General features: G+C 42.7%; 1 protein-coding gene across 1 annotated transcript in view; it reads left to right on the top strand.

The window, feature by feature from the left end:
• CORIN (corin, serine peptidase) overlaps window positions 1-27,293 on the top strand; it is a 289,680-nt gene that overhangs the window by 86,648 nt on the left and 175,739 nt on the right. Inside the window, 1 exon segment of the mRNA XM_030564547.1 lies at window positions 8,723-8,933. Within this exon segment, the coding sequence (XP_030420407.1) occupies window positions 8,723-8,933 (211 nt within the window).

Raw genomic sequence — 27,293 nt, 5'->3', positions numbered from 1 at the left:
TCTCCTCTGACCAGTCTTTTTCCACTCAATTGTTCGCTTATATGGAATATCCTGAACCTTTAAAAATATTTTTTTTCCAAACAATATTTAAATAAATCACTAAAGTGTGAAGGCCTTGGCCATTGGGTTTTGTCAGATATATGGCATTGTCTGTATTTGGATGTATTACAGGGATAATAGTGTAATGGAGGAGATAGCAGGGGCAGTGGCAACAAGGGGCCTTTGGTACTTTTGTCATTTAAAATCCAGTTAGGGAGGGCAATACATGCTAAAGGTACTTATTCAAAAACACAGGGCACAGCCTGTAGAATAAACCCCAAAATCCAATCAATACCACATTTCCAAGCATGGGTCCCACAAGTTTTCCTGCCAGTGTATAATTCTTTGTTTCTTCACCAGGGTCAGTTTTTAATGTCTTTTGTAGTCAGGAATTCCTGGACTTTGGCAATTTCAGTGGAGCGAGTGTTCCTTCTTCTTTTCTGAAGCAATTGTAGCGCAGCATCATACAGGGGAGAGGTTACCAGCACATCACCCTGTAGTACTTTGGTTTCTGTTGCAAATAGTGAATGCAGGTTAGCTCTGTCAGTGGACAAGGGAGAGGTTACTAACACTTCACCTTGTCCTTTTTCCCTGCTGTCCAGAAGGCACAGCAAAGCTAGAAGGAGAAAGAGGCTGATCATCAGTTGGAGAGTCATCTCCAGGTGGAGGGGTCTTTTTTCAATGAGAAGTGTGGGTCCAGCAGGGTAGTCCTTGGCACTTCATAGTGGTGTTGGTGGTCAGCCGGACTTGGTAAGGGCCTTTCCAGCATGGAGCCAAAGCAGTCTTTCATTGGTGGACCTTTACATAGATGCAGTCTCCTGGTTCCAAGGAGTGACTGGGCTGCTAGGATCTTTGGGTAGCGCTTCTTTTACCTGTGAAAAAAGAAACCTAACACACTTAATTAATGCCTGGCAGTGTTTTGCAGATTTTACAGCTGCTTAGGCACATTCAAGCCCCCTCTTTTCTTGGTTGTCAGCCAAGTCTTAGCTGTGAACAGTGTCCTTGAAAGGGGCCAGTGTCTTATCTTGGACTGAGGGTTCCCCCCCCCCCCAGTTAACTCGTTCTATTCTTTTTCCTTCTCCTCTTCTTGGCTTCTTTTAACTTACAAAGGAAACTTCCACTTTTCACTCACACTTTTTCCCAACAATGAACACATACACATTGTCATTATACAGTACTTTCGTCTTATTATTTGACGTATGCCACATACACCCTTCCAGTAAGATAACTTTATTACAGAGCTTTGGAGCAACAAGCCAGGACAAGAATACCCACTTTTGAGGAGTCCACTTGGTACAACCTCTGGTGTCCAATAGCTTTCCTTGTTCTCCAGCCCTCTGGCTAGAAATCTGGGGTAGCCAGAAGGATCCCATGTGCAATATGGGGAGTGAGTTAACCTTGCATGTCCTTGCTTCCAAAGACTGTTGGTGTGCAAATTTTTTCAACAATTTTTTTTCAATTGAAAAATCTGGCCAAGGAAGTTTCTTTTTCTTACGTAAGCAAATGTATTAGACTTTAGTATACCACATTTTCTTGATATTATCCAAACACTTTGTATTCCAAGTTGAATAAAACAAATATCTGCATTTTGATTTAACCCTTCTATTTGATTTTGAACTAGATTGTCCTATGAAAATATTAAACATAATAGTTCTGGCCACAAGACAAACATCACAAGACAAGACATAAAACACAGAACATAATTCCTATTGTGCCAGTAAATGCATGGTATGTTGATTGCTTTTCAGCTGGCATCAGTTTTCTTTGTTTTTCTGAAAGACAAAAAGAACATAGGTCTACCCCTTCTGGGCCGTCAGTCATTGCTTAAAATATTTCTTTTATATACAAATACCCTTGCTGATTTCAGGCAAAAAAGAGGAATTACCCCATATTTTCTTGTATTTGTTTCATAGGCAGCCCAGGTTTCAGTGGCTTCTACCTTATCAGTTAAATAATTTGCATTAATACAGATGCTTTCTGGCTTGCTTCTGGATCCAAAGCTATCCACAGCTTAAAGACTCTTACTTAAAAGGGACACAATTGTTTTTACCAGAATTTTGATTGCCTTTTACTTTTAACTCCTGCTTTCAAAACACACAGTGACTTGAAAAAGACAATACAACCTATTGTGGCTCCCTTTGGAGTTCTAATATGATTTTAATTAAGTAGCATGGTGGGTTTGCATTTCTTTTACCCCTGCTACAATATACACTGTACATGTTCTGGGGAAAATGCACATTCCCTCCACAATTCAATTTCCACAACACTAGCCACATCAATTTCTACACAAGGTGTAACTGTTTCTTTTGTGCTCACAAAATCTCCATGCACCCCCAGCAAAGTGACAGCTCAACCACACAGAGCCTTGTCCTTCTCTCTTTACCAGAGCTCTTATCTACTATTTTGTTACCAAAAACAGATTTAAAATCTTTTCCCATTCTCTTGGCTTTGACTGCCCTGCTGCAGCCACAACTTTGGTCTTTATTTAAAAACATTTTAAATCGTGTAAAGCATTAAGTTACCGTAAGGGTTAAATGCTAAATACCAAAATTGAACAACACTAATTTCCTGTGTTTGGCAAAAGTATTTCTCTGTTTTGCAACTTTAAAACAACACCAATTCATCTCAAAGCTATAAACAAAGATTGTACACACCAGGAGTGTTCTTTTAGCATATTCGACTAACTTATTCATAGTCAAATGATTTCACTTAAATAACCTCTTTGCCTGGATTATTTACAGAGATTCCTTTGAAAAAAGGCCCATTTCTTCTTCAGAATGGCTGCAAAGAAACCAGGAATTTTATTTAGCATTTTACAAAATTCAACTGCTTGATTTCCTCTAGCAACTACAGAGTTAACTTCTCACTCTTTTTCCTTAAATCACTTGCTTATTTCCCAAAACGACACCCAATCAACTCAGATTTTACCATTCCAATTATTGTTCCAGGGATTTTAATTTCCCATTCCTGTAATTACTTACTTACTTTTCTTTCACGATGCCCTCCAAATTTCCAACTTGTTTTCCAATCTCTCTATCTGTTGCCTGCCTGCTTGAGCCCAATCCTGTTTTTCTCACTGAACCATCCCTTTCATGGGCACCAGCTTTGTTCCACTACCAATTTAGCAAGGATGGTGGAATTCTCAACTAGCCCCCACCCTTCCTGGTCTCTTCCCTTAAACATTCTTACTCACAAGGCTACCCGAGTCTTCCTTCATGAGGTTTGCCACCTGGCAAAGCGCATGACCAATTGGAGTCTTAACTATTCAATTTATCTATGCTCTCAGTTGCTCAGTTTTTCCTCGGTGTCAGGTACTTCTCTCTTCCCTTTTCCCCAACTCCTCTATTGCCCAGTCCTGCTACAACCGGGGGTAGATCAACTTGCAACCCTTCCCCATCAACCAGGGTGGAGAGAGGAATACTAAACCCCACTCCGGTTCCTAGACCTACTGCGGCTGAGAGATTGCACCTTTAATCATACAATTCTTAATGTATAATACCAACAGTACCAAGCAAAGCAAACATAAAACAACAAGGGCAAAACAAATAGATGGTGTGCATTCTGCAGGGCTCCCCCCTTACTCAATTTTCCACCAAAACTGTGAAAGATATTTGTTACTAATCTGCTTAGGAGCTCAGGTGATCAGTCTGAGACCGCAGGACTGTTCGGGGGTAAGATACAGGAAACACCATGTGACTCAATTTTAAAGGTTTATTAATAAACTAATAACACAGCGGTGAGTGTGGGAACTGCTTTCACGTCACTCAAAGGAAGAAAGACGCGTTAATGCTCAAACCCAACCCACTTTCATACTCACAAACATGCTACCCAGTCTGGCCCGGCCCGGGGGTAGGGGAGACAGGGAGGTCTGGGGTCTTTTGGAGCATCTCTTTCAGAGACCTATGCTCAGTATTCCAGTCCAGGCCAGCTGACTGTGGTTTCTTCAATGTCCCGAAACCACATCGGCTCCAGGGACACGAAGCTCAGCTCCTCCTTTAGCTGTTTCATCTGTGTTTTCCATCTCTGCAGCTTCTAAACTTTGTTGTTTTCTGTGCTTGGCATGGTCTGTGTCAATTCTTGCCCTTGAACACAAAGCAGCTTTCTCTTTAGCTCTGGGCCAAGACGAATTTCAAATTAACCCGTTCCTTTCCTCAATAGACAAAATGCTCCCGCTGTGTGTCAGAGGCTTTTTGGTAATTAAAAAGCTCCTCTGAGATGTATGATCTTATCTAGATTGAAGGTACCTTCTAGTAGGAATTGTTTAGATGGATTATCATGCATGTAAAAAATTCTAATTTTCCAAATACCTGCAGGTTCTAGGACCATAATGTATGTGCATGTAATATGCTGGGGTACCTTTAGGTGGTGATGGGGAATGCTTAGATTGTCCTCCATCCATTTTCCAATCACACACACAGGGAGGCGCCCTGTCCGCTAGAGGCTCATAAACTAAGAGTATCACACCACCGTCCACTCAGGTCACTCACATAGGAAAGATTAACAAGGATGTCCACAACCCTCTGACACCTCCCTTCAGCAAAGAGCATCGGCTAGTCTCAGAGAGATGGTGCCACTTATTCTAATTGCTTCCAGTGAGATGGTCAGACCAGTCAGTGGCTCACACGGAGAGGAAAGGGGGAGGGAAGATAGGTTCACACAATCCTAGACCCAGGCAGGCCCCTCGCTGGACGATGCCGGGCAGAGAGAGCCACCTTAGTCAGGACTTTTTTACTGATCCACCTGAGTCATCAGGTTTGCGTTAAAGTATCTCCAGTCATGAGCCTATGGCTTCGCAGAGTCCTCTGCGCATCTTCCGGTGGCTGTCATTCACACTAGTATACCCACACACATCAAGGCCTCTATTCCTTTATACCATGATGCATCTTTACCTTATGTCCGGACTCAATACAACTTTCCCTTTGTGAGGCGGTAACAACCCCTCAGCACCGGTGCATTAACCTAATGCATTTCCCTTATGCATTAATCTTATTGGGGGTGGCCAAATTATAGTCCCCAGTACCACACGCAGCTGCCTTATTGAGGGTGGGAAACTATGTCCTCAGTACCACTTCAAAATAACCTTATTGGGGATGGCAAATAATTCCCCAGTACCGCTCTGCATCTGATCTTGTTACACAATCAATAAGTTCGGATGGCGTAAGTCCAACAGGGACAAACGGCCCCACTGATAGTCCTCCTCTGACACCCCAGTAGAGATTTCAAAAGGTCTCATACCTCTATTGTGATGCCATGGGGATCAAAGGGGAATGATCCGTAGCAGTTGCTGCTGACGAGCACCCAAATTGTTGGAGAAAAACAGAGTTCTCACTCTCAGGTTGGGTGCAACAAGTCAGATACTTTATTATCTCTAGCAATTGCGTGGAGGGAGAGAGTTAAACAGGTCTCTCTTCAGGTAAACATTACAGCAAGCATTTATACCTTTTGTTACATACAATAATGAGCAACAGCTGCATTTTGTTTATACATAGGTCATCCTGATATCTTATTTTTCTCTCTTCTATTTAAACTATAGTTTACATTCCGTACTTATCTAACGCAAGGTTGCAACACTTCTCACACAGTTCTTTCCCACTCGCCTCACACAATCCTCGCTTCTACAAATCTTGTGTTATTAGGGTTACAGCTAGCCTGACTCTTGCTCACAGAGGGGACTGTTTGCATTGAAATCCCCTTCAAATCTCTGGCAGTTCTTGCTCTACTTCCACAACATTGAATTTCATGTGCTGTTTTGTTGCCCAGTCACCCAGTTTTGTGAAATCCCTTTGTAACTCTTCATAGTCAGCTTTGAACTTAACTATCTTGAGTAATTGTATATCCTCAGAAAACTTTGCCACCTTACACTCCACCCCTTTTCCACATCATTTATGAATATGTTGAACAGCACTGGTCCCAGTACCCAAGTTCTCTGTAAGCTGTGCTGCAAGGGCTGCGCAGGTGGGGAGAAAAGCTCCTCCCACAGCATGGCCCAACCCAGGCCAGCCAGAGCTGTCAGGGAGAGGAGTCCCTCCCCCAGCCTGGCCCAATCCAGCACCACTGGAACTGCCATGGCCTGGTAGAGGTGCCTCTTCCCTGTCCTGGCCCAGCCCGGCCCAGCCCCACCGGAGCTTCTGCGGCTGGGGAGAGGCACCTTTCACCTGGCCCTGGGTTGCTGCAGTGAGAGAGGGCTGGGGGCAGTCCTCTCTCCCCGCTGCATCCCTGGGGCAACCTGCACCCCAAACCCTTAATACCCATCCCCACCCCATAGCCCGCACCTCAACCCTCTGCTCCAACCCTGAGCCCCACTTATCCCCAGACCCACCCCAGAGCCCACATCCCCAGCCAGAACCCTCATCCCCCCACACCCCAACCCTGTGCCCTAGCCTGGAGCTCCCTCCCACACCTCAATACCCTCATCCCCAGCCCCACCCCGGTACCCTCCCCCCAGCTAGAGCCCTTGTGCCTCCTGCTCCCCAACCCTCTGCCCCAGCCCTGAGTCCCCTCCCACACTCCAAACCCCTCGCCCCCCCACCGCACATCACCTCCATATTGGTGCACATAACAAAATTCATTCTGCATATGGATGTAAAAAATTGGAAGGAACACTGCTCAGTACAGATTCTTAGGGGACCTAGTTATTTATTTCTCTACACTGTGAAAACTGACCATTTATTCTTACCCGTTTGTTTCCTATCTTTTAACCAGCTACTGATCCATAAAATGACTTTCCCTTTTATCCTATGACTGCCTGCTTTGCTTAAGAGCCTTTGGTAAGAGACCATGTCAAAGGCTTTCTGAAAGTCCAAGAACGTTGTATGCACTGAATCACCCTTGTCCACATGTTTGCTGAACAGTTCCTCAGATTTGTCACCTAAAAATAACAGCTTTAAGTATGGGAATCTCCATCATATCTTCTGCAGTGAAAACTGGTGCAAAGAATTCATTTAGCCTCTCCACAATAGCCTTGAGTACTCTTTTAGCACCTCCATTCCCCAGTGGTTCCACTGATTGGCAGATTTCCAGCTTCTGATGTACTTAAAATTTGTTTTGCTGTTAGTTTTTGTGACTTCCGATAGTTGCTCTTCAAATTTCATTTTTTAGCCATGGTGGCAATTTTTTTTTGATCCTCTTAATTTTTTTTTAAACTTGCGGCATACATTTAGTTTGAGCCTCTGTTATGATGTTTTTAAAAAATTGCCATACATTTGCAAGCATTTCACTTTTGTGCCCAAAATAGGCACCAAATTAAGTGGCCAGAGCTAAATATATTGACTAGAGAGATGTTTTGAAAATCTGTCCATAGGTGTCTCAATGGGAGCAAATGGGTGCTGAGATCACCTTTGAAAATCTGGTCTTTATTTATGTGCTCTTCTGAAAAATTGCCTTCGTTTGTGGGCACTGAGCACTTGAAAATCTGACCCTAAATTCTTCTGAAAAATTTGGCTCTGTGCAAATAGACTTGGCACTCTATATACCAAAAAGTGCTCAGCATGGGACTAACAGGGAATTGAAGGTCAAGAGTGGTGTGCACTCCTGTGCAGTGGTATGGGAAGGCTTGTGTAATGCTCACCTGTACTATGCCTCCCTCAAGTCAATGTTTTACTCTTACTTTCATTAGCAGTATGCAGAGGAGAGGAAATCTTAAAAATCCTTGGGCGAAATTGTGCCATTGACCTCAAAGCGGCCAAGATTTTACCCCTTGATTTTTGCTGAGTCTTCTGGGGCCTCTGAGTACCTTCAGTATATTGCAGAAAAATCAGGGATGGGAGAACCAATTTGGATAAAATAAAAAGAGGAGGGGGGAAGCTTGTGGTAGGTCCAAGGTTTTGTTGGATCCAGAACCCAATTTACCTTAATTGATCTCTTCTGCTTCCTTCCCTCTTTCAGACAGATCCATTTATGTAAAAATACCACAAGAGGGTATTCTCATGGTCTACCTATCCTAACTTTAATGTAAAACTCGTGAGGGAGCTTGTTATGTATAGTTTCCAATCCAGTTTTGAAGACCCAAGAAGTTCAGATAAATGTGAAAGCCAAACTTTTGGCTGAGTATCCAAATTAAACCCCAAACTTTTCCAGATTCTATAACAGATTTAAAAGTAGACATACTTGAACAAAAAAACTTCAGAAACAGACTTCAAAGAAAAACTGCAAAACTAAAATTCATTTGCAAATTTAACACCATTAATTTGGGCATGAATAGGGACCGGGGGTGACTGGCTCACTACAAAAGCAACTTTCCCTCTCCTGACATTGACACCTCCTCATCAATTATTGGGAGTGGATATATTCTCCCTGATTGAACTGGCCCTGTCAGCACTAGTTCTCCACCTGTTAGGTAATTCCCTACTCTTCCTGTGTCAGTATAATAGTGCCTGCACCTGTAATTTTCACTCCAGGCATCTGAAGAAGTGGGTTTTTTACCCATGAAAGCTTATGCCCAAATAAATCTGTTAGTCTTTAAGGTGCCACTGGACTCGTCGTTTTTGTGGATATAGACTAACATGGCTACCTCCTGATACTTGAAACTTTTCCAAGTTCTTCAAGCACTAGCAAAATGCTCCTCTTTCATGGTGTGAAGTGATAGTGTTTAATGATAACTATTCAATTCAGCAGATACTTACTATCACCATATAATGTTTTAATTGATTCATACGTGCTAAATTTAACTGTTTTGATTTCACAGGTGCCTGCATAAATATCACGTACAGCCAGTGCCAAATGCTGCCATATAACCACACCACTCTAACATCAGTTCTTTCCATTGTCAAAAGCATTGAAATGGAAAAGTTCCTCAAGTTCTTCAGTTATCTCAACCGCCTCAGCTGCTATCAACACATCCTGCTGTTCGGCTGTAGCCTTGCTCTTCCTGAGTGCATCAGTGATGGTGATGACAGGTATTTGGGAACTAAAATCAGTCAGTGATTAGAGCCAATTGTAGCACAATATTGCATATCTAATCAGAACAAAACAGTCCTGAGATAAGCCTATGGCCTTATCATTGCAAAAATCCTGCCAGTCAAAGCTATTCCCCCAGCGTTTCTGCCTAACTAAACTGTCTTCAAGCTCTACTGTTAGAACAAGCTAAGTATTTTTGCTGGGAAGAAATTAATTAGTGTCACTATAACAGTTGAATAATTTATGCCACAAGTTAGAACAGAACTGTAATGCAATCGGGGCGTTTTCTTAGCACAATCAATGAAAAAGATATAGTAAGGGAAGCCTATCTAGTGGCTAGCCCAAACTGAGTGATATATGAATATATTTTAAAAACATACATATTACATATATGTAATATTTAATTAAATGCATAAAATGTTATGAATAATCAAATTAAAATTTAATAAACAAGTCAAGGTAAACAAAATTTATGGTTTCTAATGCAACAGTAACTCAGCCATGTAATACTTATTTAAGAAAAATAAGGTAAATATATTTTTGTCTTGTGTATTTTATAGTGTACGTTTAGCAGCATGTATTGAAAGGGGCAGAGTTAATACTGTTTTAGGAACTTCAACAATAGCATGTCCTGATTTTTACAATTAATTATGCAACTTTCATATCCCATTCATGTAATTTTGCACTGATCTTTTTAAAGGAAAATCATGAGATCATTCATGTTTAATATTGTTGAAAATTAAAAGTGACATAAAGGGGGAAATAGGTTGGTGCCTTTTTTGTTTTTGATAAATACAGAACGTGTGCAATATTGTATTTTGTTTTCCTTATACACTAAAAACAAACAAACCAACCAACCAAAACCACAAACCACTTTCTTTCTTACTCCTGGTTTTTTACATTTTAAATTCAGGTCTTTGTGCCAAGAGTCTGAAAGCCCAACAGTTGGGAAGAGAGAGGATATTTTGATAAGAGTGTTTTAAAATTCTTTGGTTTGTGTTAACACTTCTTTATCTTAATTGCCTTAGTTGAGTGAAAGGATGTCTCAGTTAAAGATCCAGCATTCCTGTTCACAGTATACACCTCTGACATTCTGTCCCCAACAAAAAGTCGTCCAGCAATACCAGGGAAGTCTATGTTTAACTTTCCTGATAAGGTTTAACAAGTAGAAAAAAGATCTTCTTTATAATAGCAGCAAAGGCCTTGGCTATACTGGAGAGTTGCAGCTCTGTAAACCCACAACCAGCGCTAAAACTTACTCACCGTCCGCACTTGCAAGGCACATACAGCGCTGCATCTCCCTGGCTGCAGCGCTGGCCATACTCCTGCTCTGCCTCGGGTATAACGATTGCAGCGCTGGTGATGCAGCGCTGCTCTGCAAGTGTGGCCACCAAAAGCGCTGTAATTGGCCTCCAGGGTATTAGGAGGGATCCCAGAATACCTGTTCAGCCACTCTGCTCATCAGTTCGCACTCTACTGCCCTGGCCTCAGGTGACCCGCCCTTTAAATGCCACGGAAATTTAAAAAATCCCCTTCCTGTTTGCTCAGCCAGGTGTGGAGTGCAATCAATCTGTGACCATGCCTCCACGCGCCAAATGAGCTCCAGCATGGAGCAATGTCGAGTTGATGGATCTCATCAGTGTTTTTGGTGAGGAAGCTGTGCAGTCACAGCTGCGCTCCAGCTGTAGGAATTATGATTCCTATGGGTAGATATCAAAGGCCATGATGGAAAGGGGCCATGACCAGGATCAGGTGCAGTGCAGGGTTAAAGTAAAGGAGCTGCGGAGTGCCTATTGCAAAGCCCACGAGGGAAACAGCTGCTCAGGTGCTGCCCCCACGACCTGCTGTTTTTACAAGGAGCTGGATGCGATACTTGGGGGTGACCCCACTGCCAATCCGAGGACCACGATGGACAGTTCAGAGTAGGGAGAGGAGAGGGAGGTGGAGGGGCGGGAGGAAACCGAGAGTGAGAGTACTGGGGTGGGGGGAGACAACCCGGAGTCCCAGGAGGCATGCAGCCAGGAGCTCTTCTCAAGCCAGGAGGAAGCTAGCCAGTCGCAGCAGCTGCAACTTGTTGGTGAAGAAGCAGCAGAGGAGCGGGTTCCTGGTAAGCAACTTTTATTTTCAGGATGGAAATGTTTCAGGAGAGGAGGGGGGGTTATGGCTGCATGCATGCATGCCTAGATGTGGAATAGCCCATTGATGTGGTCTATCACGTCGCAGTAATCGGCCTCGGTGATCTCTTCAAAAGTTTCTGCCAGAGCATGGGCAATGTGCTTGCGCAAGTTTATAGGGAGAGCCACTGTGGTCCTTGTCCCAGTCAGGCTAATGCGTCTGCGCCACTGTGCCGCGAGGGGTGGGGGGACCATTGCTGCACACAGGCAAGCTGCATAGGGGCCAGGGTGGAATCCGCATTGCTGTAGAAGACCCTCCCGCTCTTCCCAGGTAACCCGCAGCAGTGAGAGATCTTCCAGGATTAACTCCTGTGGAAAATGTAGGGATAGTGTTCAGTGTAGGTCCCCTCGCAGCTCTCTGCTTTCTCCAACACACAGAAACCCCAGTGCAGCCCTGAACTAATCAGTTCCCCTTCCGAGGTGAGCCGTGGCAGCGAGATGGCTTCCAGGATTAATTAACTCCTGCACTCGTTCCCCCTTACTCACCATGTCTTCGCTGCTGTGGGCTCTCTGTGCTGTTTGATATGTGGAAAGTATGCTAAAGTGAGACTGTAAACTCCTTCACTGTGATTATACACAATGCTGCCTCTCTGTTAAATGTTTCATTTTTTGTCTTTTTTCTAATAACAGTGTCCTTGACTACTACTACTAATCGACTGGCCGTATCAGAGACTGCTGAAAAGCTACAGAACCTGAGGAAAAAGCCACGAGAAAGCAAAGAAGATATTGTGAAAGCAGGTATGAATCAGTCTGCCAGAGAGAGTAAGAAGCTGCAGGACTGGAGAGAAAAAATGCAGCACTGGAGGGAAAGAGAAAGCAGGAGAAAAGAATTGGCTAAGAAGAAAAGCACGAAGCAGCTGATGAACCTCCTGGCGTGCCAAACGGACTGTATCCAGTCACTTGTATCCATGCAGGCAGAGCACTACCGTGCTGCCCCCCCCCCCCCCGCCCAAAGCTCTCCCCTTGTGCCCCAATGTCAGCTCAAAACCCCCTTCTCCAGCATCCAGGTTCTTACCACCACCAGCTGCCCCCAACACCTGTACGTTCACCCACCAGCCCTGAGAACTATGACCCTTACTCTCTGCACTCAACCCCCATCACCATGCAGCATTTTCATCCTGAAGTGCAGCAGTCATTGCACAGCACTCCAGGCAGGACATATTCAAACCTCTGACTGTATAGTTCACCACCCTACCCCCCCTACCCTTTTACTTGCTTTCTTTTCGATAAATGATTTCTTGGCTTTTAAAACAGTTTTTAATATTGCAGAAAGTGAAAGATACCGTACCCCAAGGAAAAAACAGGCACTGCAAATCATTGTAACCATTGCACTTCACTCCCGTGCAAGGCACCAAACATTAACGTTGGCTTTCAGCCTCAAATTTCTCCCTCAAGGCATCCCTAATCCTTGTAGTCCTGTGCTGGGCCTCTCTAGTAGCCCTGCTCTCTGGCTGTGCAAATTCAGCCTCCAGGCGTTGAACCTCGGAGGTCCATTCCTGACTGAATGTTTCACCCTTCCCTTCACAAATATTACGAAGGGTACGGCACGCGGATATAACCGCAGGGATGCTGCTTTCCCCCAAGTCTAGCTTCCCATAAAGAGATCTCCAGCGGCCCTTTAAATGGCCGAAAGCACATTCCACAGTCATTCAGCACCAGCTCAGCCTGTAGTTGAACTGGTCCTTGCTCTTGTTAAGCTTCTCTGTATACGGTTTCATGAGCCAAGGCATTAACGGGTAAGCAGGGTCTCCAAGGATCACAATGGGCATTTCAACATCCCCTACTGTGATCTTCCAGTCTGGGAAAAAAGTCCTGGCCTGCAGCTTCCTGAACAGGCCACTGTTCCGAAAGATGCTTGCATCATGCACCTTTCCAGGCCAGCCTGTGTAAATGTCAATGAAACGCCGACGGTGATCCACAAGCGCCTGGAGAACCATAGAGAAATACCCCTTCCGATTAATGTACTCGGATGCTAGGTGGGGTGGTGCCAGAATAGGAATATGCGACCCATCTGTCGCCCCTCCAGAGTTAGGGAAACTCATTTGTGCAAAGCCATCCAGAATGTCCTGCACGTTCCCCAGAGTCACGGTTCTTCTTAGCAGGATGCGATTAATGGCCCTGCAAACTTGCATCAACACGATTCCAACGGTCGACTTTCCCACTTCAAACTGGTTCCTGACCGATCGGTAGCTGTCTGGAGTTGCCAGCTTCCAGATTGCAATAGCCACCCTCTTCTCCACTGGCAGGGCAGCTCTGAATCTCGTGTCCTTGCGCTGCAGGGTGGGGGCGAGCTCCTCACACAGTCCCATGAAAGTGGCTTTTCTCATCCGAAAGTTTTGCAGCCACTGCTTGTCATCCCAGACTTCCATGACGATGTGATCCCACCACTCAGTGCTTGTTTCCCGAGGCCAAAAGCGGCGTTCCATGGTGCTGAGTATTTCCGTTACTGCCACAAGCAATTTAGTGTCACACACGTCAGGTGACTTGATATCATCGTCAGACTCCTCACTGTCACTTTTGAGCTGAAGGAATAGCTCAACTGCCAAACGTGATGTGCTGGCGACACTCATCAGCAAATTCCTCAGCAGCTCGGGCTCCATTTCCCACAGAAATCGCGCTGCACGCAAACCGTTGGGAGACTCACAATGGCGCCAAACGTGGACGGAAAAACAGTGACGGATGGTGTCATAACATTTTTCCCAGATTTGGACCTTAGCATCCAAAATATGGGTGTTAGCATGAAAACCTCCAAGCTTAGTTACCAGCTTGGACCTGGTAAAGCTGCCACCACCCAAAAAATTAGAGTGTTTTGGGGCACTCTGGTCCCCCCAAAAACCTTCCCTGGGGACCCCAAAGACCCAAATTCCTTGAGTCTTACAACAAAGGGGAATAAACCATTTCCCCCCGTCCCTTCTCCCTTCCAGGTGTTCCCTCTCTGGGTTCCTGGAGAGATACACAGAAGCAAGCTCCGTGAATCTAAACAGAGGGACTCCACCCTCCCCATTTCCAGTCCTGGAAACACAAGTACTTCCCTCTTCACCCAGAGGGTATGCAAAGTCAGGCTTAGTAAATCTAACACAAAGAGATTTTCCCCCTGACTTCTTCCTCCCACCAATTCCCTGGTGAGCTGCAGACTCAATTCCCTGGAGTCCCCACTAAAGAAAAAGCTCCAACAGGTCTTAAAAAGAAAGCTTTATATAAAAAGAAAGAAAAGGACATAAAAATGGACTCTCTGTATTAAGGTGACAAATACAGGGTCAATTGCGTAAAAGAAATATGAATAAACAGCCTTATCCAAAAAGAATACAATTTAACACATTCCAGCAACTATACACATGTAAATACAAAAGAAAACAATATAAACCTATGGTCTTCCTATCTTTGTACTTACAACTTGGAAACAGAAGATTAGAAAGCTGGAGACAGAAAAATCACTCTCATAGCCGAGAGGGTCAGACACAAGACAAAGGACAAAGAACTCACACCCAAAACTTCCCTCCACCCAGATTTGAAAAAGTCTTGTTTCCTGATTGGTCCTCTGGTCAGGTGTTTCAGGTTACTCCTTTCCAGGTGAAAGAACATTAACCCTTAGCTATCTGTTTATGACAGATGGGATTTGAAGAGTTGCACCATGGGGCGTTGGGACAGGAAGCGGAATGACCCGTACACTTCCGTCCCCTTCCCACAACCCACGGCACCAAAATGGGATGAGGTGCTCTGTGGGATAGCTGCCCACAATGCCCCATCCCAACAGCACTGCAAATGCTGCAAATGTGTCCTCACTGCAGCGCTGGTAGCTGTCAGTGTGGCCGCACTGCAGCGCTGTCCCTACTCAGCTGTACGAAGACAGCTGTAACTCCCAATGCTGCACACCTCCAAGTGTAGCCAAGCCCAAAGAATCCTGTAGCACCTTAGAAGGGTATGGCTACACTTGCAGCTTCAAAGCGCTGCCGTGGGAGCACTCCCGTGGCAGTGCTTTCAAGTGCGAGGGTACTCCACCTCCCCATGTGGATTAGCTTACAGCGCTACACTGGCGCTTTGCAGCGCTGTAACTTGCTGCTCTCAGCGGTGTGGTTTTTTCACACCCCTGAGCAAGAAAGTTGCAGCACTGTAAAGCGCCAGTGTAGTCAAGGCCAGAGACTAACAGACGTATTGGAGCATGAGCTTTCATGGGTAAATACCCACTTCGTCGGATGCATTTAGTGGAAATTTCCACAGGCGGGTATATATATGCAAGCAAGAATCAGGCTAGAGATAATGGGGTTAGTTCAATTAGCTGTGCATATCTCTCTATCAGTGTTATAGAGGGCAGACAATTTATGAATTTACCCTATATAAGCTTTATACAAAGTAAAACTGATTCCCCAAATTAATTAGGCTTCCCTAAGAAGGGGTTATTTCTGTGGGATACAGAGCAGGCAGACCTTAGCATTATTTGATTGACCCATGAAACACCTTCTCCTTCCCCTCCCCTCCTACCACTAAAGTAAATGACTCATAGAATCATAAAAGGTTAGGATTGGAAGAGACCTCAGGAGGTTATCCAGTCCAACCCCCCGCTCAAAGCAGGACCAACACCAACCTAATCATCCCAGCCAAGGCTTCTTCAAGCCGGGCCTTAAAAACCTCTAAGGATGGAGATTCCACCACCTGCCTAGGTAACCCAGTACAGTGCTTCACCACCCTCCTAGTGAAATAGTGTTTCCTAATATCCAACCTAGACCTCCCACACTGCAACTTAAGTCCATTGCTCCGTGTATTGTCATCTGCCACCACTGACAACAGCGTAGGTCCATCCTCTTTAGAACCCCCCATCAGGTAGTTGAAGGCTTCTATCAAATCCCCCCTCACTCTTCTCTTTTGCAGACTAAACAAGCCCAATTCCCTCAGCCCCCTCCTCGTAAGTCATGTGCCCTAGTCCCCTGATAATTTTTGTTGCCCACCGCTGGATTCTCTCCAATTTGTCCACATCCTTTCTGTAGTGGGGGGGCCCAAAACTGAACGCAATATTCCATATGTGGCCTCACCAGTGCTGAATGGGGGAAGTGATTATTCCCCTCTAATCTTCTGGCAATGTCAAATGTCTAAATAGTCTAAATAGCTTTTCTAAATAAGTCTAAATAGACTTATCACCTGCCATGAACTCAGTTTGGTTAACAACGATAACTTTAGGATTTAGGGGGACAAACAACAAGATAATTCTCTGTGGCTCTCCCAAATGTACCTGTCTCATCTTTTTTTAAAATAAAGAGAGGGTGTTTGGGGAGATGTTCATGCCCCGACTAGCCTCCAGTTGAGGAGAATGGGATCTTAGCCGCTTGTGTTGTTACCAGGCATAGAGGCTGCCAGTTGAAAAAGGATTTCAGGTGAAAATTCTCCACATAAACTGGATGCCTTGGATTCCTAGGCCCCCTGCCACTAGAGGGGTTTGTGTATATTCTGGTGAATGTCGGCACTTATATACTAACACTTTATACACATAAAGTAACTCATTGTTATAATTCCCCAAGGAATGAAGATGTTTCTATTCCTTTTTTTAAACAGATGAGGATCCTGAGACAAGATATGAAGTTACTTGACTAAAGTCGTAGAGGGAGTTGTTGTCAAAGCCAGGATTAGAACCCAGGAGTCCCTTGTAGTTAGTCTATTGACCAATGCACTAGGCTATACCATCATTCAGGGTATTGTAAACGTGCTTGTGACTACACTGGGTGCTTAATAGAATCATAGGACTGGAAGGAACGTTGAGAGGTCATTTAGTCCAGTCCTCTGCCTCATGGCGGGACTAAGTATTATCCAGGTGTTTGTCAAATCTTCTCTTAAAAATCTCCAATGATGAAGATTCCACAACCTCCCTAGGCAATTTATTCCAGTGCTGATAGACAGTATAACCACCCTGACAGTTAGGAAGTTTTTCCTAATGTCCAACCTAAAGCTCCCTTGTTGCAATATAAGCCCATTTCTTCCGTCCTATCCTGAGAGGTTAAGAAAAACATTTTTTTTCTCCCTTCTCTTTGTAATAACCTTTTACGTACTTGAAAACTGTTATCATGTCCCCCTCTGTCTTCTCTTCTCTAGACTAAACAAACCCATTTTTTTCAATCTTTCCTCATTGGTCATGTTTTATAGACCTTTTATCATATTTGTCGCTCTTCTCTGGACTTTCTCCAATTTGTCCACATCCTTCCTGAAATGTGGCACCCAGAACTGGACACAGTACTCCAGTTGAGGCCTAATCAGTGCAGAGTAGAGCCAAAGAATTACTTCTTATGTCTTGCTTATAACACTCCTGCTAATACATCCCAGAAGATGTTCACTTTTTTTGCAACAGCGTTACACTGTTGACTCATATCTAGCTTGTGGTCCACTATGACCCCAAGATCCCTTTCTGCAGTACTCCTTCCTAGGCAGTCGTTTCCCATTTTGTATGTGTGCAACTGATTGTTCCTTCCTAAATGGAGTACTTTGTATTTGTCCTTATTGAATTTCATCCTATTTACTTCAGACCATTTCTCCAGTTTGTCCAGATCATTTTGAATTTTAATCCTATCCTCCAAAGCACTTGTAATCCTCCCAGCTTGGTATTGTCTGCAGACTTTATAAGTGTACTCTCTATGCCATTATCTAAATCCTTGATGAAGATATTGAACAGAACCAGATGCAGAATTGATCCCTGCGGGATCCCACTCGTTACATCCTTCCAGCATGACTGTGAACCACTTATAACTACTCTCTGGGAACGGTTTTCCAACCAGTTTTGCACCCACCTTATAGTAGCTCCATCTAGGTAGCATTTCCGTAGTTTGTTTGTGAGATGGTCATGCGAGACAGTATCAAAAGCTTTACTAAATCAAGATATTCCATGTCTACTGCTTCTCCCTATCCAGAAGGCTTGTTACCTAGTCAAAGAAAGCTATCAGATTGGTTTGATATGATATGTTCTTGACAAATCCATGCTGGTTGTTACTTATCATCTTATTATCTTATAGATGTTTGCAAACTGGTTGCTTAATTATTTGCTCCATTGTCTTAGAAGAACTAGCTCAGCAGTTGGCAGCTAGCTCCATCAGGGGGCACTACCCCATATATCCATAAATTGGTCTGTGTTCCCTGAGTGGCATGGTGCTGTGATTCCCACAATTAAAAAAGGATAACTCAAGGTGGAAGCAAATTGTTGATGAACGAGTCCTAATCTTTTAGGAAAAAATTCTTGACAAATTTTCAACCCTACTGTTTGCTTTATGTCCATGTTTTCAAGATTCTTTGCAAGGAAAAGGACAAGGCAGTGAAAATATTTATTATTTTTTAAATAAAGCTGAAATTATCTTTAACATTTCCATATCCCTAAGATCAAAGGCCTTCAGAAGTCCACTTCTGGGGCCTCCAGGGCTTGCTTTAGTGAGGTGAATATGACAGAAGAAACAGAGGACACCAAAATATACCTCCGTGGCAGAACTGTTTAGCTCAGGCTCTTGCTCTCTTCCTTAAGTGCTAAGCCTCTGAACTGTTGTCCATGATGGTTTCTCAGGCATCTAAACCCCTCAGCTTCACTGCACTTCTGGTGCCAAGGGTCAGCCTACCATAGTTGAAGGGTGTAAGGACCGAGTAGTCTGAGCTAGGGCTAAGGGGCAGGATTCCTTCAAGGATGTCATCCAGTCTCCCTTATTTATCTCACACCTACTATTAAAAATCTTTATTGAGTCCAGAGCCCAGATGAAGGATCTTACATCCTTGATGAAACTCTTAAAGCCAACTGCAGTAAAATCACTCGACACCAAATTAGATACTCTTTGTTTTCATTTATGTTACTATCCCTTGTTATACTTATACCCTTTAGATGATCCAGGACCTGCTTTTGAAGACCTCTTCTAAAAAATCTCTAGAATTCAACTGTCAGTTGCTTGAAAGTTCTCTTCTTGATCTCTTGATAATATATATTTCAAGGAAACAGACTTCTCTGAGGAGAATTGCCTCAGAGAAGAAGTTCTGGGCTAGTCACTCTATTTTCTCTTGGAACAGTGGTTCCTAAATGAAGTCTTGAGATCATCAGTGGCATGCATAGAAGTGGCTGATCACATGCTGCTAGCTTTCCTTGTTTTTAGCAGCTTCATTCTGGAGTTTTATGCAGACTTTTAGATATCTGGGAGCCAGGCCATTGAGTGCCTTGAAGATAAGGATCAAGACCTTAAATTTGGCCAAATATTCTATGGGAATCCAATGCAGTGTGTGGAGGACAGGTTTGATGTGCTTGCAGTAACCAGTGGTGCTGAAGAGATGGCATCATGCACAAGTATATTGCATTGTTGTAGTCCAGACTGCAGACGACAAAGTCATATAGCTCTCCCATCAGTCTTACAAAAGTGATAACTGGACTCCTCTGGATTCCTGTTTTACCTTGTCTGACAAGTAGTCTAATAATTATGAGGTCTGAGATGATAAATAAAACTGGACATTGCCTCCTGAGGTGAATTTTGTTGAGCTAATTGATCACCAGTCTTCTTCTTTCTCATGGCATTTGAAAAACAACAGATTGGAATTATAATTGATTCTTGAGATTCAAAAGCCATTCTAATTATTCTGAACTATCTAGGTAGATCCCTCTCATGCCACCACTGTAAGCATGTATGGGGCAGTTGTCCATGATGTGATTGGTTCGGTCACAGACACTCCCCTTGAAACTGTCACTCGATGAGCTGGGATACCACTGAGAACAACCCTCCTGCCAGAACAAGCACCCCTCCACTCCTGTCTTGCTGAGTTAGATACTCCAGTCAGCTCCAGCACAAACCCAGAGGTTGGGCCACACCTCTCTGCAGTTCTCTGAAACTGAGATTCACTCAGCCCAGGGGCTTCTCAGTTAACAGAGACTTTCCCAGAGCCCAGTGTTCAGCCTTTCTGGGAGCCTGAACCCCAAATAAATCAGTTTTACTTTGTATAAAGCTTATACAGGGTAAATTCATGAATTGTCTACCCTCTATAATACTGACATAGAGATATGCACAGCTGTTTTCTCCCCCCAGGTATTAATCACTTACTCTTGGTTTATTAATAAACAAAAGTGATTTGATTAAGTATAAAATGTAGGATTTAAGTCATTTCATGTAATAACAGACAGAACAAAGTAAGTCGCCAAGAAAAATACAGCAAAAACACGCAAGTCTAAGCCTAATACATTAAGAAACTGATACAGGTAATATCTCATCCTCAGAGATGTTCCAATAAGCTTCTTTCATAGACTAGACTACTTCCTAATCTGGGCCCGATCCTTTCCCCTGATACAGTCCTTGTTAATTCCAGGGGACATCTCAAGTGATAAGCAGCAGTTTTCTCATGACTCGCAGATCCTTTTGTCCTGCTCCACTGTCTTTTATAGTTTGGCACAAGGCGGGAATCTTTTGTCTGTGCTTGTCCCCACCCCCATCTCATCAATGGAATAATACAAGGATTAAGATGGATTCCAGTATCATGTGACATGGTTACATGTCACTGTAAGACCCCTAATCTCCATTCTTCTTGGGTCAGCCAACACCTACACAGGAAGGTTTGCAAATAAATAAACCATTTACAACCAATTGTCCTAGTCAGTGGGAGCCATCGAGATTCTAAACCACCATTAATGGCCCACAATTTGCATAATTACAATAGGACCTCAGAGTTATACTTCATACTTCTAGCTTCAGATACAAGAATGATACATGCATACAAATAGGAAGAATATATTCAGTAGGTTATAACCTTTGTTATGATACCTTACAAGAGACCTTTTGCATAAAGCATATTCTAGTTACATCATATTCACACTCATAAACATATTTCCCTAAAACACATGGAGTGCAGTGTCACAGATGTGTCACATGGTTTGTACCTCACCAGTCACAATTTGGTGATTCTTTGATTTTTTTCATTTGTGGAGGAAATAGCCACATCTTCCATGCATTTTCTGAACATGGTTGAGTGCAGCCCACTGCCTATGGGAAAGGAAGAAACCCATGACTTCTTTCTTTGGATCTTCACTCAGGTGCTTGTTTAGGATGTCACAAGTGGCCCACTATTCGAGCCAGTGAGTGCTGCGTCCTTTTTGTTGGCATGTAGTATTGATGTGTAAAAGGATTCCTGGATTTGAATTAGGAGAGTTGCAGTGGATTGAGGTCTTGGTGTATTGGCAGGTCTGGAGCAGCCAGGCTCTTGTTGTACTGTGAAACACAGCAGCTTCTCATCTGAATGTTTGCGGACCCAATACCCGCCAAAACTGAGAGCCATGGGATTGGTGTTGATTTAAGAGAGTCACTAAGAATCCTGAGCATGCCATTGATTTCAGAATGGTGTGGGAGCTTTTGCACCAAACTGGTGCACAACACTTCGCTGTTGGCAAGACCAGGACTTGTACTGACATTCAAAGCATGCATGTATCACATGTCCAGGATGTCTCAGCAAGCTTCTGGATAATGTTAATCCTTGTCTTTATCTTCTTTTTGGTATTGTCAAAATGTTGTTGATAGCTCAGCATCCAGTTGAGAGTAACACCAAGGTACAGTGGATTATGCTCATGCAATTGTGTCAGCTTCACCAGTAAAAGTTGCTAAGGAATGTATATTGCTACCACCCCCCCAACTTTGATAAAATCAGAGTGTTTCTATATTTCCTTTTATCTGGAGACTTTCAAATAAGGAGTGTATTTGCCCCTGTTACCCAGTGGTGCTACCTAGCAGAGTGTGTAAAGTCTTGTATAAAATAATGCTTCCAAATCTGAGATACACGATTATTCATTTCCACCAATCTCAGCTACTTCTTCTGCCATTGGTCAAAGGTTAGAAAGCAGGAAAAACCTCTGGATTGTTTGTTATTCTTCATCCAGTAATATCTACAAACTTTTCTGGTGTCAATGTAACATACCTTTAAAAAAAAAACCCAAAACTTAATTATAAGTTTAAAAGACTATTTAAATTCATTATCATAAGGGTCCGAAAAAATCAGAATCACTTAGAATAAATGGATTATATTTTTCATAAAAAGAATACAGTCTTGACAACTGTGCAAGATAGACAGCTAAAATATATGATTAGATAGTTGAAAAACAAAACTAAACACCTCTACTCAGTCAGTCGGGTGAAATGTTATGCCTAAGAAATACAAAACTGAAACCTATCAGTGTTTCTGGAGTGGCAGGGAAGGGCCGCTTCTAAGATGTTGATATGAAAAGCTCTTGGAGCAATATGGAAAAGTGACTCTGGAGGTGTTGAAAGAAGAATGGGAAGAAGGGAGAGGCTGAGTTGGGAAGGGAAATTGAATAGAGGAATTTGAGGAAGGTGAGAAACATATAAGAGGTCTGAAGAAGCAGAAGAACCACTGAGGAATTGATTTTTTTTAAATGATAGTGTTTTTAGCTAATCGCAAAGTTGCCTAGAGCTGAAAGCATGCTTTAAAAAGATGCTCTTTACACAATTGAAAGAAATAAAAGAAATACATACCATGATCACAGTTACTGTTATTTATTTTTATACATATTTTATAGAATTTCTGGTGACAGTTTAAACCAAGACAGTAAAGTTCTGGCAGATCGTACATTTCACGAGAACCAGCCAGGATGAAATGTGCAGCCATTAATTGCTGGCATACAATGTGTCATTATAACATAGTTTTAATTTACTTTCTATGTTTACATATTTGTTTAAGGTTCTATATTTTTTTCTTTTGTTTGTAAAATAGTCTTTATTTATTAATACTTTGAGGCAGGGGTAATCTTTTAGGTGTGTATTTGTATAGCACGTGGCACAATGTGTTCCAGGTCCAGGACTGGGACTCCTATCGACTACCACATACTGTTACTTCTAATAATAAATATTAACAATAAGATAGTCCTGCTATATCTGGATACAGTTTAAAACATTATACAGCAGCAAGATCAAATGAAGTTTAAAAATTGTATTCAATTACCAGCAATTGAGCATACAATCAACCTATACTGCTGGTTTTGTGTAAAGTAGAAAGGTCCATAGAATCATCTCACAGCATGGCATTGGTAAGATGAAGCCTTTTTTAATGCTTGTTTTTCTATAGTGGAAAGATGGAAAAGTCTAAATTGGTGGGGAGGGGAAGGAAAATTAGAATGCAGACAGACCTGTCAGTTGTCCTTCATGAGGACTGTGACTGTCATTTTAGGTGAGTTCATAAAGTATCTTTAAGTTATCTCACTTTTGTGATTCAGAGTTTGGCTGGATGTGTTTCAGTGAAATTTTTTGAATCTTACTTCACAATTTCTTTTTTGAATCTAGCTATTTCAAATTGTCACAGTTGGACAGCCCTGGAAAGAATGAATGTGAGTGTCAATGGGGAGAAGTAACACCAAAGTTACAATGCTATAACAATGTAAATATTAGTTAAAGCCAGTTTACCTGCATAAATCTGAACTTTATTTTAAACATTCAGACATCAAACAACATTGTCCTTGGTAGCTAACATTAGTTTGTGACATCATACTGTAAAACACAAGGCTGTAATTTATAAGATTGTATCATATACTGTACTATAGTAAGAACAAAGAGTTGTTGGTCAGGACTGATATGTAACTAAATCATAGGTTTTTACATCAATGCACAAGATCACAAGAAATACCAAAATAAAATGCATAATTTGTAGATTTATAAGCAAAAGTCTGTCCTGAAATCTGAGGTGCTCACATATAATTTAAAAGATACAAAACTAATAAGAATTATAGTCCAACTTGGATCAATCCCTACCTTCAAACCAGCCAGTCAGCTGCTTGGTGAAGTTGGTTTTAAGTGTTTTAAGGTGTATATCCCGGACTTTCTCCTCTATGGTATCTAAGTGCTTGGCTGTAGATAACAGATTTCTGGTGTATTTGGAGTGATTACTAAATCTGTGAATGCAGATATGATGATCTGTGGGTTTCCTGTATAGAGAGGTCTGTAGGGTTCCATTGTTGAAATTCACTATGGTGTCTAGGAAGCTGATGCTAGTGTGGGAGTGTTCTAGAGAGAGTTTAATGGATGGATAGTGGTTGTTGAGGTTATGGTGGAAATCTGTGTGAAGTTAGGTTGGCTCGCCAACGGATGAAAATATCATTGATGTATCTCAGGTATATCATTGGTTTTGTGGTGCATTTATCCAGAAATTCTTCTTCAAGGTGACCCATGAGGAAGTTGGCATATTGGGGAGCGATCCTAGTACCCATGGCTTTGACAAAGAGTTTGTTGTTGATTGTAAAATTGTTATGGACGAGGATGAAATAGATGAGTTTGGTGATGTGTTTGAGATGGATATCGGAGTGTTGTCCATTATCTTGTAAATATTTGAGGCAGGCAAGGATGCCGTCATTGTGAGGGATGTTGGTGTTTAGGGAGGTGACATCCGTGGTGGTAAGGATGGTGTTCTGAGGGAGGCTATTAATGTTGCAGTTTCTGGAGGAAGTCGGTTGTGTCCTGGAGGAAGCTGGCCCTTTGTGTGGTTAGGTGTTTGAGGATGGCTTTTATGAGTCCTGATATTCCTTCAGTAAGAGTGCTGTGGTCATATATGACAGGTCAGCCTGGGTTCCCTTGTTTGTGTATCTTGTGAAGTCTCTGGGGTGGTTTCATGGGGGATGAGGTTGTAGAGTTTCTCTTGGAGTTGTTTGGGGAAGGATTTGATGATTGTCATAAACAGGTAAGTAAGAGTTAATAGAACAAAAGTGCTTCATATTTCTTTGCCTGGAAAGGGTTAACAAGAACAGTGAGCCTGGCTGTCACCTGACCAGAGGACCAATCAAAGGACAGGATACTTTCAAATCTTGAGGGAGGGAAGTTTTGTGTGTGCTGTTAGTTTTTGGTGGTTGTTTACTCTGGGGGCTCAGAGGGATCAGACGTGCAACCAGGTTTCTCTCCAATCTCTCCGATACAGGCTTTTATAAATTCAGAATAGTGAGTACTAGGTAGATAAAGCGAGTTAGGCTTATGGTTGTTTTCTTTATTTGCAAATGTGTATTTGGTTGGAAGGAGTTCAAATTGGTATTTTGCTGAAAAGATTTTAATTTGTACTTGTATACTTAGGCTGGGAGGGTATTCCCAGTGTCTATAGCTGAAAGACCCTGTACATATTTCATCTTAAATTTACAAAGATAATTTTTACTGTTTTTTTCTCTCTTTTATTAAAAGCTTTTTCTTCTTTAAGAACCTGATTGTTTTTTTATTCTGGTGAGACCCCAGGGGACTGGGTCTGGATTCACCAGGGAATTGGTGAGGAGAAAGGAAGGAAGGGGGAGAGAGAGGCTAATTTCTCTCTGTGTTAGGATTACTGTCTCTCTCAGGGAGAATCTGGGACGGGAAGAGAGAAGGAGGGGGGGAAGGTGCATTTTCGTCTCTGTTTTAAGATTCAAGGAGTTTGAATCACAGTGATCTTCCAGGGTAACCCAGGGAGGGGAAGCCTGGGAGAGGCAATAGTGAGGGAAAGGGTTTACTTTCCTTGTGTTAAGATCCAGAGGGTCTGGGTCTTGGGGGTTCCCGGGCAAGGTTTTGTGGGGACCAGAGTGTACCAAGCACTGGAATTCCTGGTTGGTGGCAGCGCTACAGGTTCTAAGCTGGTAATTGAGCTTAGAGGAATTCATGCTGGTACCCCATCTTTTGGACGCTAAGGTTCAGAGTGGGGAATTATACTATGACAATGATATTCTGAAATTCCTGCATAAATTGTGTTGCAGGATGTTCTTTGAGTTCTTTATAGTGGGAGGTGTCAGAGAGTTGTCGGTTGGCCTTGTTAATATAGTAATCTCATGTGAGGACTACGATGGCACCCTGTTTGTCTGCTGGTTTGATCACTACTTGGTGGCTGGATTTCAGTGACTATCCTCTCAGCTATCCTCTCAGCAGTGGAGAGATTATAATGCATGTGATGTTTGTTAAGTATTTCACAATCAGTTGTTTTTCTGAAGTAATCAATGTAATGATCAAGAGTGTGGTTTCGTCTGTTGTGGGGTGTTCAGACAGATGATTTATTTTTCATATGACTGTCTGGGGATGTGGTAATTGTGAGTGGTGTCTTCACTATGAAAGAATTCTTTGAGGTGGAGTTGATGAAAGAATTCTTCTAGTTCTCCACATGTTAATATGCTAGTATGATCAGGTTCTGTGGTGAGGCAGAAGTTCGGTCTTTTGGAGAGTACAGATACTTCAGCTCTGGTTGAGGACAGTCTTGAAAAATTGATGATGTTGGGATGTTGTGTAGTGACCATGTGGTGGGTCCTGGTGCCATGGCTTCTCCTGGAGGTGGTGGTCTGTGGTTTGTGGACGAGTTGTAGTTGGTTCCACTTTTTGTTTTTGTGCTGGATGTCTGTCATCAGTCCACTTTGTATTTAACTATGACACTCTCATTACCTTTCCTGAAGAAGAGCTCTGTGTAAGCTGGAAAGCTTGCCTTTCTCACCAAAGGAAGTTGGTCCAACAAAACACATGACCTCACCCATCCTGTCTCTCTACAAAGCATTTTGTCATGTCAAACTGTCTAAGAGCTTGTCCGCATGGAAACTTAGTGCATGGCAAACTGGGACATAAATCTACAGTGCATTAGCCTGCTGCACGCTTAAGTCTCTCTGTGGACCCTGCTACTCTACAATAAATGTTCCATACCAGTGCACTATCGAACTTTTAGTATGTGGCAGCAGGGTCCACACAGAGACTAAGTGCCAGCAGACTAGTGTGCAGTAGGTTTATACCCTGACGTGTCGTGCAGTAAATCTCCATGTCGACAAGCCCTTACTTTAAGTACTAGCATTTATGAAATAATATGGACTGTAGAAACAGCTGTGGTCAGTTAAAAACTCTTGGAAAGCTAGCAGAAGGGGACTGAAATGATGTATTTTTGTAGTGCTATGAAATTAAGGATAATTCAGTCTTAATAGAAGAGAACAGTTGTTTTAATTCTTAGTCATCTTGTGTAGATGTCATTAATTTAGCATAATTTTTAGAGTTGCTCTATCATGATTGTAAGAAATGTACTGTTTGTTTTCTTCCCATTTTTCTAGTTCTTGGACTTCATCGATCTTCTGTCATTTGTAAAAGCAAAAAAAAAAAATCTGTTTTTTGTTTGTAAGTGTTTAAATATGTTTTAAAATGTCCTGTGCTGGAGTACTAAACTTTAAAAACAAACAACCACCACCCATGGCATACCCCACCTGAAGCAGATAATAACGAAATGTAA

The sequence above is a fragment of the Gopherus evgoodei genome, chromosome 5 (assembly GCF_007399415.2).
Source record: "Gopherus evgoodei ecotype Sinaloan lineage chromosome 5, rGopEvg1_v1.p, whole genome shotgun sequence".
Lineage (NCBI taxonomy): Eukaryota > Metazoa > Chordata > Testudines > Testudinidae > Gopherus > Gopherus evgoodei.
Note: the sequence above shows the minus strand (reverse complement) of the source record. Positions and strands in the feature narration are given on the sequence as shown.